Here is a 13,797-nt window from a genome sequence, read left to right as displayed (position 1 = left end):
GCCTAGTCCCAGCTCTCGCCTGGTTCCGCTTCGCTCCAGCCAGACCCAGCTCGTCCTATTGTCGCCGCCGCGTGGTGAGACAATTCCGGCTACCCCAGCTTATAGGGGAAAGTATAATCCTGTCTTACCTGCACACAAACCGCGACCCTGTACGGGATAGCGTCGGGCATATTTCCTCCTCCTTCCCTCACTTAAATAAGTAAATAAGGTGTGTAACTAAGGTGTACCCATATATATTTCATGTGTTTTAATCACTCCTTTTGAACCTCCTGCCCCAAATTGCTTTGTTTTCCCCACTATAAACCGTGCATTTCGTAAATTCTAATTGGGGATTGGCTGCTGTTATTGGAAATATTAGTAAGCACTGAGCAAGTTATTCACTCAAAAAAGTCAGGGCCAAAGTCCCATGTCCTCTGTGTGAGGCGATACCCACGTGTGGATCTCTCAGCAGATCCTGGTAAGCTTAATACACTCCAAAAAGGAGATGTAATAGGTCGCGGATCGCGACAGTAGCCTGTGTCAAAACCTCCATTTAGAGCTGGAGAAGGGTGGATGGACAGGCTGGGGGGTGTGTGCACAGATACACACACGTCCATGCACAAAGAGCAAATCATCTCTGAGGAAACAAGGGTATGGCTGTTCTAAGTCCTGAAAAAAAAAAAAGAGACAGTAATTTGTCATCTGGGCAGGATAATGAGCACAGTGGCCAGGTGGCTGTCCTCTGGCACCTGTGCTAGACTGCATTTCTCTCCATGCACTGCACGGTCCTGGCTCTCCTGTCCTTGCTCACCTTTTTAAAGGCAAGGAAGAAGGAGCCAGTGGCTGAGCCAAGTGTTGCTTCTGAACATAACTTCTGATCTGGGAGCATCATTTGTGTTCCCTCCTTCTCCTCTCACTCACTTGGGCTGGACAATCCTACCCACAACCAGCATTTCACCACGTTGTGAAGGTATTTCAAGGGTGCCTACAGGCCACACTGTGTCCTATTAGACCAGTCCTATTTAGAATGTGTATCCTCATTTATTTATGCATATTGATAGTGCAGCTATGCAGATTTTTCAGTCTGCAAGGGAAAAACACATATCACTAAGCTGATGGGAGACATCTTTACTGTTCTCATTTGGCTGGATGATGGTATTAAGTTTTGTAGTTTACTGCATTCTTCATGTTCCTCATTTAAACAGTGGTAATTAATCAGCATTCACCATTTTATTTACTGCCTCTTTCTAGAATTAGGATGCTGAGGTAGCTTTTTGTAACACTAAATCAAGGCAGACTCTGTTTAATATTTTATATCTTTAAAAATTGCACTTTCCTTTTTCTTTAGAACAGCCTCTTACCAGCATTTCTGAGATAACAAGTTAGGGTAAAACAGCTCTTTGTGAATGCTGGTAGAGAGATGCTGTCTAGGTCTAGTCTCTAAAATGGAATACATTAAAAAAGAACAATCTTTCTACCTGTGAAATATTAATCAGATTCAATCATGACCGTAATACAATTTCCCTTGGTGACCTTTATCGAAGAAATGAGGCTTTCTTTGATAAAGTAATCGTGGCATGGCCAAGTTGAGTTTCTCTGAGCTCTCCTGTTGGCCTTCAACACAGGCATAAAGGAGAATCTGAAGTGTTGCCTCAGTCAGGGCAGCCAGTCTTGGCTGAACTCTGGGTTTTCCACATTTACTCCCAAAAAACAGTGACTTGCTGAGAAGCTGTAGCAGAGCATGGCTGAGAACCACTAAGTATATCCCACAGCACAGAACTTGCCAGTAGCTCCACTGCCAGTGGGGAGCAGTTACAGGCCACAGGACCTGAGAGAAGTTGGGTTTAACTCCTGCGCAAAGGAAGAACCATCAGCTCCAACTCTCATGGCTGGGGCCAAGTGACCATGCTGCAGGAAGGGCTTCTGTGAGCCACCTGCAGTGTGCTCAGGGACACCACTGTGCTCTGGGATGGAAACTTGCTTCATTTATACACCTCAAAAGCCAGCAGATGATCTACAAGCAGCCAGAGAGAGAATGTGTACTGCAAATGTAACTGCTGAGGAGAACCAATGGTGGATTTCACCAGTGAGCTGTGGAATACCCACCTCAGCAACTCTGAGGCACTGCAGGACTTGGTGGTGTTCCCAATATAAAGGCTTATGTTATCCCCAAACTCTTGAAACAAAACTGAGCCTCCCTGCAGAGCAACACAACATGAACCTTGCACCAAAGCTGCCCTTCTCTACAAGCATCCTGTCCTGGTTCCCCAGAAATCCCCCAGAAAAATTCTGCAGGCACTTCTGCAGCACTCACAAGGCTGCCAGAACAGGCACTTGCAAAGTTCCTGGGAACTGTTGCAGTAAGACAAGCCCAATACCTGCCCTGTCAGTCGACCTTGCCAGGTACCATGTCCACAGTCTTCTCATTTTACCTTTGCTGCCCCGGAATGCAATGGTTTCTATTCTGCAGGCCCTTCAGCAGGGCTTTGGGGAAGGGTTTTAGCCATTTTACACAGGATCTTGTCCTTCCTCTTTGAAGGACAGCAGAAGAGCCACTGTACAAGACACCATCCTTTCCCCAAACAGACATCAATACAGTGCAAGCAACTTACCAGCTGATACCAACTTCAAGCATCATCAGCCTGTCTGGAGCTGGAATTTCAGTGCGACCTCCTGAAAGCCAAATACTGGCTAAAACTTACAGGAATACACAAAGCATGGTAACTCCAGGGGTCTCCACGTTTCTTCCCACAGTGCTGTGGTAGATTTGGTCTGTGTGGTTCCTGCAGCTCTCTCTGGAAACTGCTGCTCCTTGCCAGGTTGAGAGCACAGAAATTAACCCTCCTTGGGCTAGAACCACTTACTGTTTCCAAGCAGGTGTTACTCCTGTTGGGTGACCCATGAAAGGGACAACATGATTTTATCCTGTACTGGTAAAGAGCAACAGTCAGTGCTTGAACAATCCACTGCATTTCAGCTCCCCAGGCTGGTGCCACCCTGAAAGCTTCAGGTTTGTTGTGCTTTGAGCAAATTACCTTGTTCTTCTCATGTTGTTGCTACACCATTGATCCAGGCCTGTGCTACAGCTTTATCATTTGATCAGTGAAATTACTGAAACTCTCTTCTTCCAGTAATAAAGAAAAAAAGGTAATACTCCTCAGTCCTCATCTGATGGGCTTTTGAGAACTGGCTGCCTTCAAAATTAATTTGATAAATGGCACCATTCCTTCAGTTTATCAAACCTTGTGGTTTATCAATAGTGCTTGATAAATGCAAGTCCTTCTCAGGTTTTTAACAATGAGACAGTAAAAACAGTAAGTTGAAGTCACCATTTCTGCATGAAGCTTTTGAAGGGTCAGCTGCCACCAGTAACATTTCTGGCCAGCTGTGAGTCTCTGCACTGCCACCACTAGGGCTTGAAGAGCAAAGCATTCCAATTTATACCTTCATTTGCTGCCCAACTGTAAATCTTACAAGGTAAGATTTATCACCTCCAGCTGCAAAGTGTACTTAATTACATAAAGTTTTGAGTTACAACTGACATTTGCTAGAGAGAAACAGATGTAAAAAGGAGAACCCCCTTCTCAACCATGAAGATCACAACATAGAAGCAACCTGGAGATGAGCACAACAAGAAACCAGAACCACCATGGCTGTGATCTATTAGAGACTTTTAAAAGTATCAATCTGTATTCCCCCATGGGCGGGTACTTTTTTCAGAGAGCAGTTTCATGGCTGTGACAGGCCCAGAATACCCAGTTCCCACTACATGTACCATGTAAGCTGAAATTGTGACAGATTGATGCTGTTCTCCCATTGATAAATATTAGGATCCCTCCCCCCCCCATCTCTTCCATTTTCTGACTGGACAAGTTTTTCAGCTACAAAACCAGGTTCCAGAAGGATTGAATCCAGGAGATGCTGAGTGATCACATTGTGATGGCACCAAGATGGACACACAAAGCACCTCCACAGCTGCCCAGTCCTTTCCCCACTCAGGCAGATCCTGGGTGCAAGGGCTAATGCATCAATAGTTTAAGCTTCCTAACCAGTCCCTGAATGATCAGTAAGGCTTTCTTTGCAGACTTGCTCATTGTAGTACATACCTTAACAAAGGAAAAGAGTTGTTTCTGTTTTTCTCCTGGCAATTTGTTCTGCCCTTCTACAGCCACCACATTGGTTATTTGATCCTTGCTTACACAGAAGATGCTGTACTAAACCCCCAAACCATCAGTGCCTGCTTGGAGGGATGTACAAATCAAACCAGCATTAGGAGCAATGAACATCACCTTGGTGGGTCAGCCAGTGAGCCATTCTGCCACCCAGGCAAAAATGCTCAGACCTTTACAAATTCCAGTGGTTCAGTAGCCATACATTAAATCCCAAGACCCAGGTACTTTGTTCTACTTACTGCATCCACCAAAGCCATGCTAATACTTCAATTCCCAAAGGAAAATTCCCAAACGTTAGTGACCTGTTTTTTTTACTGTATCAGCCTGGAGTGTTATTGCTGTGGGTTTTGGCACCCACTGCCTGCTCACAGACCAAAACCTGTATTAATTTACTGCATGGCATCCCCAAACAAAGCCAGCTGGAATTCTGTATTGATTTACAGTATTCCATCACAGAAAAGAAAAAAGAAAGAATACTCCCCAGAATCTTCTGCCCCTGTGGAAGATTTCACAAAGCCTCTCTGCCAACAGTATTGAAGGCTCTGAAAGTCACTATAACTTTAGCTAAAACCCCACCCATTGCTTAGAAAGTGAAATTGCTTATTGACATTTCTTACTGAATCTTATGCTTCTTGCTCTGTGGAAAAGGTTCTGAGTGCTTGGACAGCACCAGGGAGACAGTATTGACAGGTTTTGTCTTCCAAAAGCTAGACCACCAATGTCAGGCTTGACAATCCTTCAGAGTTAAAGCTGAAGCTGGAAAAGCTGCAGGTGTCTAGATGGCACCAAGATGGACACACAAAGCACCTCCACAGCTGCCCAGTCCTTTCCCCACTCAGGCAGATCCTGGGTGCAAGGGCTAATGCATCAATAGTTTAAGCTTCCTAACCAGTCCCTGAATGATCAGTAGGGCTTTCTTTGCAGACTTGCTCATTGTAGTACATACCTTAACAAAGGAAAAGAGTTGTTTCTGTTTTTCTCCTGGCAATTTGTTCTGCCCTTCTACAGCCACCACATTGGTTATTTGATCCTTGCTTACACAGAAGATGCTGTACTAAACCCCCAAACCATCAGTGCCTGCTTGGAGGGATGTACAAATCAAACCAGCATTAGGAGCAATGAACATCACCTTGGTGGGTCAGCCAGTGAGCCATTCTGCCACCCAGGCAAAAATGCTCAGACCTTTACAAATTCCAGTGGTTCAGTAGCCATACATTAAATCCCAAGACCCAGGTACTTTGTTCTACTTACTGCATCCACCAAAGCCATGCTAATACTTCAATTCCCAAAGGAAAATTCCCAAACGTTAGTGACCTGTTTTTTTTACTGTATCAGCCTGGAGTGTTATTGCTGTGGGTTTTGGCACCCACTGCCTGCTCACAGACCAAAACCTGTATTAATTTACTGCATGGCATCCCCAAACAAAGCCAGCTGGAATTCTGTATTGATTTACAGTATTCCATCACAGAAAAGAAAAAAGAAAGAATACTCCCCAGAATCTTCTGCCCCTGTGGAAGATTTCACAAAGCCTCTCTGCCAACAGTATTGAAGGCTCTGAAAGTCACTATAACTTTAGCTAAAACCCCACCCATTGCTTAGAAAGTGAAATTGCTTATTGACATTTCTTACTGAATCTTATGCTTCTTGCTCTGTGGAAAAGGTTCTGAGTGCTTGGACAGCACCAGGGAGACAGTATTGACAGGTTTTGTCTTCCAAAAGCTAGACCACCAATGTCAGGCTTGACAATCCTTCAGAGTTAAAGCTGAAGCTGGAAAAGCTGCAGGTGTCTAGAAACAGAAACAATTATTTTAACTTTTTTTTTTTTATTTGCTCAAAAAACAGAGCAGAGAGGAGAAAATGTTTCTCTAAAAAGGATATTTGATGTTACTGAATTGTTTAGTAAGAACTGACAGATCTTGCAATAAAAATGATGTCGTGAAATAATAACAGTATCTTAAACAGGGTTAAAATGAAACATTTTACTAGTTACTTCAAAAAATAGACTTTTTTCTTCCCTTCCATCATTCTTATCTGTATACTCAGGCTCCAGCTGCACTCCAACCATTTTTTGTTAGGTACCAAGTGCAAATATGCCAAGATAATAGAGTCAGGAGAAAGAAAAACCTCATCACCTGATTTCTTTCCCCCCCCCTTGCAGGGTGGGCTGCATTGCATTTCTCATGCCTAAAAACAAGCACCAGCTCTCAAAATATTTGGTCAGAAACCTCAGCTGGAAAAGGAGGTATTTGACAGAAATGTCACATTTACATCAGCAGAACATGCAAACAGCTTCTGAAAACAGACATTCTGAGGAACCTCACAGCCTGTGGGAGGGGAAAGAAAGCAAGCAGAAGCACAGCAGCAGAAACCCCCTGACTGTCAGAGCAGGACATTCAGCTCTTGTAGTGAAACTCCACTACAGCACCAGGGAAAGAATTATTAAGCAAATCATTTGGTTACTAATTGCACACATTTATCTGTTGACCCTTTCTATCTTTCTCGAGGGATCCACATTTTTCTCCCAACTAGTTTGATCTTACCCTGAAAAAAAACTTCCATAATACAACAGGACACTTTTCTCCTGTGATCATTTATCTCCTTCTTTTCTTTCCTGTGTCACATCAGAGAAAAAACAATTTTGCTCTGTACTGCTGGTGTCTTCTAGGCATTACTTGGTGACTACCAACTGTGGCATTTCTCAGCTCCCTGTTATTCAAGCTGTAACACTCACAACTTTGAGGTACAACTACAAATTAAAAGCCAAAATGTATGTAGTGTGTTTCACAAGTGATAAAGTTTTGGAAACGATTCTCTGTGTGTGTTCTGGCACCCTATGACCTTCACAGATCCATTTATGCAGATGAGACTCGTAAAATATTCACTTCTTATCCTCTTCCCCATGATCATTTGTCTTTTCAGCAGGTTTATGTTCAACACTATTGGAGTGGAATGGTGATTGTACCATTTAACCCAGCAGCTAGCTGGGCTTGAAAATGTACCCATCCCCTTCCTATTAATTACCCTTTAACAACTCTTTCTATCGCACAGACTCGTGTATCATCCTGGTTTATTTTGGAGGAATATAGCCATAGGATGACAATTATTGATGGAGCATAAAAAGCAGAGCTAAAGACCAGATAAAGAAGAAAACAGAAGTGATGTGGGAAGAGATGAAAAGATGAAGAATTGACTAGAGAAGAAAATTGGAACGAGCTAATGTACAAAACCCAAAATGAACAAACCACGGCCAGGTAACTCTGAATAAGATTAATTGCTGCTCATTTCCTTCCTCTTTGCAATTTCTATCTTATTTCATCTTCTGTTCACTTCTCTGTGTCACAGTGCTAACCCTGATTCCACTCTCAGCTGGGTGCTGAGTGATCTCCTCCTTGCACAAACTGGGTACTCACTATTGACTTTGGTACTGTTACTTAGATTTAAGCCAGCCACGGATTTGCTCCATTGACTTTCATGGATTTATTTTTAATTTATTACTCTGAGTTCAGAATCAAGATTTCTGGATATAAATCTTGAACATAAATAGACAATTTCCAAATCTAAACAGTATAGCCACAAGTACCATACAGAAAAACAAGCTAGGCATGTATAGAACTGTCTGAAAAGGTAACCAAATGTTGCTGTGCATTTATTAGTAGTTTACTGTTTATTAAACAAGAAATCAAGAGCCAAAAAACCTAATTAATTTAAATGAAGTATTGTTCAGTGAAATGGGAGCCTGTCAAAAGAGTTGTTGGGGAGGACAATTAATTGGTACAAATGTGAGTGCAAGTTTTGTTTTCAAACCTTAAAGCATGTTGCCTGGTGGGTAACATGGATGTGCACAATACAAATCCCATCCATTGTCCTCAGTGACAATAAAAAGCGCAGTTTATTATAAACTGAAGTAAAAATTAAAATTAAAAATAAAATAAAATAAACCAATAAAATCACAGTTTTGTCATTGGTATGTGAAGGTTGTTCCAGGGGCCCATCCAGAGCTCCTCTTCATCTGACTGTGTGTGTTCACTGTGCGACTCCAGGGGCTCTTTGACGTTCTCGTTATTGACAACCGATTCCTGCTCTTCTGTGCTTTTCATTTTGGAGCCCCCTGGCTTTGCTACTAAATTTTCAGCCCCTATAGTAGAGGAAGCAAATGAGACACTGCAAGGTCTTGCGTTCATTTTGTCACTAGAGGATGGTCCCTTTGACAACGTGTTCAGTGGGACATTCTCCTCGTGCGTCACTGCAAGTTTGTCCAGTTTCTTGAACTGTTTCCCCAGCCTCACTGGGGAGGTGGCTTTTAAATTATTCCCGAGGCAAACACGACGGGTTCTGACAACAGAGCCATTCTGAGCAATGTAGATGTTGCCATTGATGTTGTTCTGAATGCTGGGGTTGTTAAGGCGGTTCCTCTGGCTGGAGTCGGGAGCGCTGTCTTCTCCAGTGGAGCTGGTCTCGTACTCCGGGTCAACTACCAACTTGATCCTTTTCTTCCTGGCCCACTGTGTGACAACAGACAGAGATGTTATTAAATCTCAGCACTATTTCTTACAATTTCCTGCCCTTATCTGTTATTTGTCTTTCATCTAGACACTCCTATGAATTTTTATTAGCATAGTCCTTTGTACCCTTCCTCTGAGGCTGCACACGGGTATTTCTTGTTTTGATCACCACTCTCTGTCACTATCATACACACCTAATGCCTGAAAACACCAACAGGTTTTTGTACTAAAAAGTTCTAAGAAAGATAAACTCATGAACTGCAAAATGTCAGTCAGATAGTGTATGAAAACTGTCATGTTTTTTTTCTGCAGGTTTGGAAAGTGGTGACCATTTTGTTATTCTATTTTAAGATGCCTTCAGCTGTGTTCCCATTATGTCAAAGTGCCCCATCTATGGAGAACTCTGAGAATGGAGACCTCACTTGCTGAAAGAAAACTTCTGTAAATCATGGTATTGGTAAGCCAGTCATATTTTGATAAAGCAATGTCTCAGGCTGTCTTACAAATAGAGATGAACACCAACTAGATTAATTACCCGTCTAACAGGAGCTGGAAAGAATCAATGGTGAAGCCACTGTGTAAGTGATACTTCTAAGAAACTATTGTACTAATGGGTAAATGCTAGGAGGGCCTTAGGAGTTTTATTCCAGAGCATTACTCCATTGGAAATCCAGTGGCCTTGAGCAGGTCTGGTTTATATGCACAACAGATCAGTCATAAAAAGACCATGGCACCTTCACAAGGGAAATTCTCAGGCACAACATCGGCCAAATTGTTTGAAAAAGAAAAGCTTGATAAAAGGCTTTGTGCCAGCTCCAGTGGGGTGGAATCAATGGAGATGCTTTTGCTATTAAATGGAAAGTAGGGGAGAAATGAGATTTTAGATTTTATATAATTTATAAATGTTTTGAAGAGTTAATGTAAACAACGTCCATGTTGCTGTGACTTGGTACTAACAGTGATCACACAAGTCCCTTTATGTACTTTAATTTATAATTGATCATTTTAAAAAGAACTGCCTCCTTGCACTACACTGAAACAAGCTACAATCATTCCTGAACAAATGATGAGAAAACTGTTAGTTCACTAAGGCAGCAGATACCATCCTAGTTAACTCCCACTGCAACACATGCACATACATGCAAGAAAAGTCAGTTTTTTAGAGAAAGAAACTCATGCAAGGTACAAACAAGTGATAATTACTCTTCAGTTTTTGACATGTTTTGTACAGTTACTTAGATGCCTGTTCTTTTGTTCCTGATAAAGACATACGATTTTCTTAACACAAATATACTCAGGTGGGTGAAAAGTTTAAATGGGATTTAAGTTAAAACTTTGTAACTGTGTGAGGCTACAACTTTGTGCTATATGGGAATAGAAACAAGCAGGTAAGTGATCATAAAACTAGTTCACATTTCAACTGGAATTCAAGACAGCAGTTGAAAAGCTGGTATCATGCTATGCAGCTCAACACTGATTGCCCTGCCAGGATAACTCCACAGCAGGCTCAAGAAGCTTAAAAATGCAAACATTCCTCTCTACTCATCTAACAGAGACTTCCTGGCAGAGCTTTGGTGCATATGCTAGAATTTGTACTAGCTTTAATGTACTCAGTCACAAGGCTATGCCAATACTGGCTTGAAGCTTTAATTTTATTTAGGCTTCTTATGGCGTAGCTGGATAAATCTAGTGGTTGAGAAGCAGCTCTGTGGCTGCTGACACCAGTGCAATTGAGCAGACAGTTTGTGTGTAGTCAGAGCTTGCACACTCCCTGTGCTGACAGCAGGGGTGAGAGCTCCATGAGGAAGCACATCATGCAGAGGTTGCTGCTTGCATGAAAACATCATGCAGGTCACTTGTGCTGTCAGTGACAGCAGTCCTTTCTACACAGTCCTTCTCATTCTGAGCACAGCCCTGCTAGCAAAAGTGCTGCCAGACTTCTCTGTCTCTGCCTCCAGTTTACTACGTTTCAAAGGGTAGACACCAAAATATAGAAGAGAGGTGATGGTCACCTTCAGCACTGCCTTCCCGTGACACATCTCAAACTTTTAAAGAGATATTTAAAACCAAAGGATAATGTCACTGTGCTGTTATGTGGGAAGGGCAGAGGTTGGAACATGGAATCCATTGCCTTTTCTGACTGAGCTCACTTTGTACACCTGCCTCTTCATTCCTGTTTTATATACCACTGGTACCTGAAAACCTGAATCTCAAGCTCCAGAAAGGGTTTAATCCCAGCTCTGCTAGTAATGCTCCGCAGTTCTGGGAGTGTTGCTTTGCTTCCATTTCACTTTTCCTCCCTGCAAACAGGACTGATGTTTACAGCAGAAAACTCCTTTGAAGATGAGCACATGCTGTATGGGAGGGGAACAGACACTGAAACCATGTATGGTGTTTTCATCCCTGTCATCATTCTTGTTCTTCCCTAAACTGTCTTTTGCCCCTTTTCCTTCCTGCAGTGTTCCATTTGGTGGCAGACATTACCTGCATTAACACAGGGCCCTTAACAGGTCTGTGCCCCCAGGCTCCTCAAGCTTTCCATCAATGTAAAATGCCAAGTTACTTTGCTTCCCAATGTGCATAATGCAGGAAGGATTAAATCTAAGAATCAATGCAATGCCTCTACCTACATTATTGAAATTAGCAGAGAAAAAAAAGATGTACTTCCTCCTGTCACTGCTCAGTGAAAATTAATCCTTCTAAATCCACCACCAAGAATCATCTCCCAGAGGAATGACATTAGTTGGGTTTTCTGTGTTTCTGTCCTTAGGGTTCAAATGCTAAAGCAAGAAGCTCTGACATTTCCCTTTTTTTTGCCTGTCTGTAGTCAAAAGCCTGTTGATTAGGAAAGTCCACACAGAAGGCACAGCAAACAAGAGCACCCCTTACTGCAAAACATCCACCTACTCTTGGTCCTTTTTAAAAGGATGTGGAATCACCAGTAGTCTCTGTCTCCGTAACACCAGTATCCAGGGTCCCATCTGACTGAGACTGACTGTTTTCCTGGGGCTTTTTTCTTATTTGTTTCCTTTTCATGTTGCTGTCAGAACTGTGATTCTCAGTATCAGTTTTACTAGTGGTGGCACTAGCTGTGCTTTTTGTCCCTTTGGAAGTAACACTAATTTCACTTTCTAGGCAAGAAGATTCATGCTTACTGACAGTTTCCTCCCTCTCACTAGCATCTGTCTCAGCCTCTTCTGTGCCTCCATCTGCACTATTGTCACCATTACTAGCTGATTTTCCTCTCTTGTCTTCTTTAGTAGCAGCAGTTTTTGCATTGGCAGGTGCTTCTGAAACAGCCTTTTTTGAATTAACTGCCACTCCCTTGGGGCTCGCACTGTCTTGCTCCATGTCCACTTGTTCATCTTCTTCTGACACCTCCTCTATTGTGTCTTCAATGTCAAGGCTGGCAGAGGAGGTTTTACTCTTATAGCTGGATCCTGAAGTTTTCCTGTAGCTCGTGTCCCTGTCACTACTTGATGCATTAGTGCTAATATTTGATTTCTGGCTGGATCGCCTCCCTTTGCCACGAGAGCTCCCTCCCCTACTTCTTACACTTGACCTTTCAGTGCTTCTTCTACTGCTGGACTCACTGGTCCCAGACTTGCTGAATGAACTTTGTGTAGATGAGCTCTTTGACAGGCTACCACTTTCATCACTGTCAGAGTCTTCCTCATCATCGTCCTCTTCAGATGATTCCTCTTCCGATTCGCTGCTAGAGCTGGATCCAGAGTCTTCATCAGAATCCCCAAAATCATGCCCAGTGTCTTCATCTGAGTCCACGGTACTTTCAGTGGCTTCATCTTGGTCAAGAGTTACTTTCAAATAGTCTTTATCTTCTGAATCTGAGCTGGAGCTACTGCTCTTCACAGACGATTCATCTGAGGTGTGTTTCCTTCTCCTCTTTTTCTTCTCATAATCACTCTCCTCAGGTTCACTTTCTGCCGTGATACTTATTGAAACTCCTGATTTTTCTTCATCTCTTTCATATTCCTCCTCCTCTTTTCCTCTTGCTTGCACTAAATCTGTGCCAACAGGCTCCTGAAATTTCTTGGAGACACTAATACGTTTCAACACATGATTCAGTTTTCTCATGGAAGGTCTCTCATCAGTCGGTTTCTGGAAGTAACTTCCCCTGATCATCATGCTTTTCTCACCATCCACTTGGCGAGCTGACAGCAACTTGGCATAACTGGAATCTTTCCTACCAGCTTTCACTTTCTGCAGAATCATTGGGAATATCTTTGCTTTCTTCCATGGAGAACGAGCAGACTCAGTTCTTCCTACTGGTTTGTGAGCACTGACTGCCACACGACTTAAATGCATCACTCCTCTCAGTTTCCTTTTCCCCTGGCTGGTCCTATATGCTCTTCCAGAAACATGTCTGAGATCCATCCCACCACCTAAAGGTCTACCTTCTACTTGAGCCCCTGCTCTCTGGCTTATACCTCCGCTTGAAGGAACTCTGCCTTGAATCATCCCCTGCAAATTACGAAAATTGAACTTGATTACAATTTGAAAGGTAGTTAATGTGAAAACTTGTACCCTAAAATAAGTCATCAGGCCCAAACACAACATTTTTCCCAGCCCCAAAACCAACTTACCTGTCTCAGAACAGCTTTTTTAGCAAAGTTATCAGGACAGATTTACTTCTAGAACAGGCTGCAAGTGCCCAACTACCTTACTCTGCAACAGGGGAAAATACTGGCTTAGAAATGTTGTTTCTTCTCATTCAATTAAAACCCCTGTGATGGATTAAGAGTCTAGTATTTCTGAAAATTAGATTTAGAAAAAAAAAAAAGAAAAAAGGACCATTTAAGTGAACATTCTTCTGCCTGCCACTGACAGTTTAAAACTCCTGTACATTCAGTTGTGAACTCTGTGATAAATGAGTTGAGGTGACTGCTTTTCTCAGTGGAAAATCACCAGTTACAGGCTGAATATTAGTAATAACCCATTAGGGTAACAAAACAAAATGGAATTACCTAAGGCAATGTGGGTTTTTCTTTGAACTATAAGTCTACACTGAAAGAAAAACAGATGGGGATATTAAAAGAAACTTTGCAATTCCTTTTGATTTCTGGAAAAGGGTTTTGGGAAAGAGGTGCTGACAAAAACTTTACCAGTCATCAGAAGGGCAAACA

The 13,797-nt window shown here is 42.5% G+C and overlaps 1 protein-coding gene across 1 annotated transcript in view; it reads right to left on the bottom strand.

Annotated features, from left to right (window-relative positions):
- Nucleotides 1–7,621: 7,621 nt before the first annotated feature.
- LOC104394598 overlaps nt 7,622–13,797 on the bottom strand; it is a gene marked incomplete at its 5' end in the record, with an annotated part of 82,560 nt that continues 76,384 nt past the window's right edge. Inside the window, 2 exons of the mRNA XM_010004211.1 lie at nt 7,622–8,653; nt 11,690–13,135. Coding sequence (XP_010002513.1) covers nt 8,099–8,653; nt 11,690–13,135 — 2,001 coding nt within the window. The remainder of the gene's footprint in view (nt 8,654–11,689; nt 13,136–13,797) is intronic.

This window comes from Chaetura pelagica, unplaced genomic scaffold, assembly GCF_000747805.2.
Source record: "Chaetura pelagica isolate M959 unplaced genomic scaffold, ChaPel_1.0 scaffold1248, whole genome shotgun sequence".
Classification (NCBI taxonomy): Eukaryota; Metazoa; Chordata; class Aves; order Apodiformes; family Apodidae; genus Chaetura; species Chaetura pelagica.
This window is presented reverse-complemented; position numbering and strand designations above follow the sequence as displayed.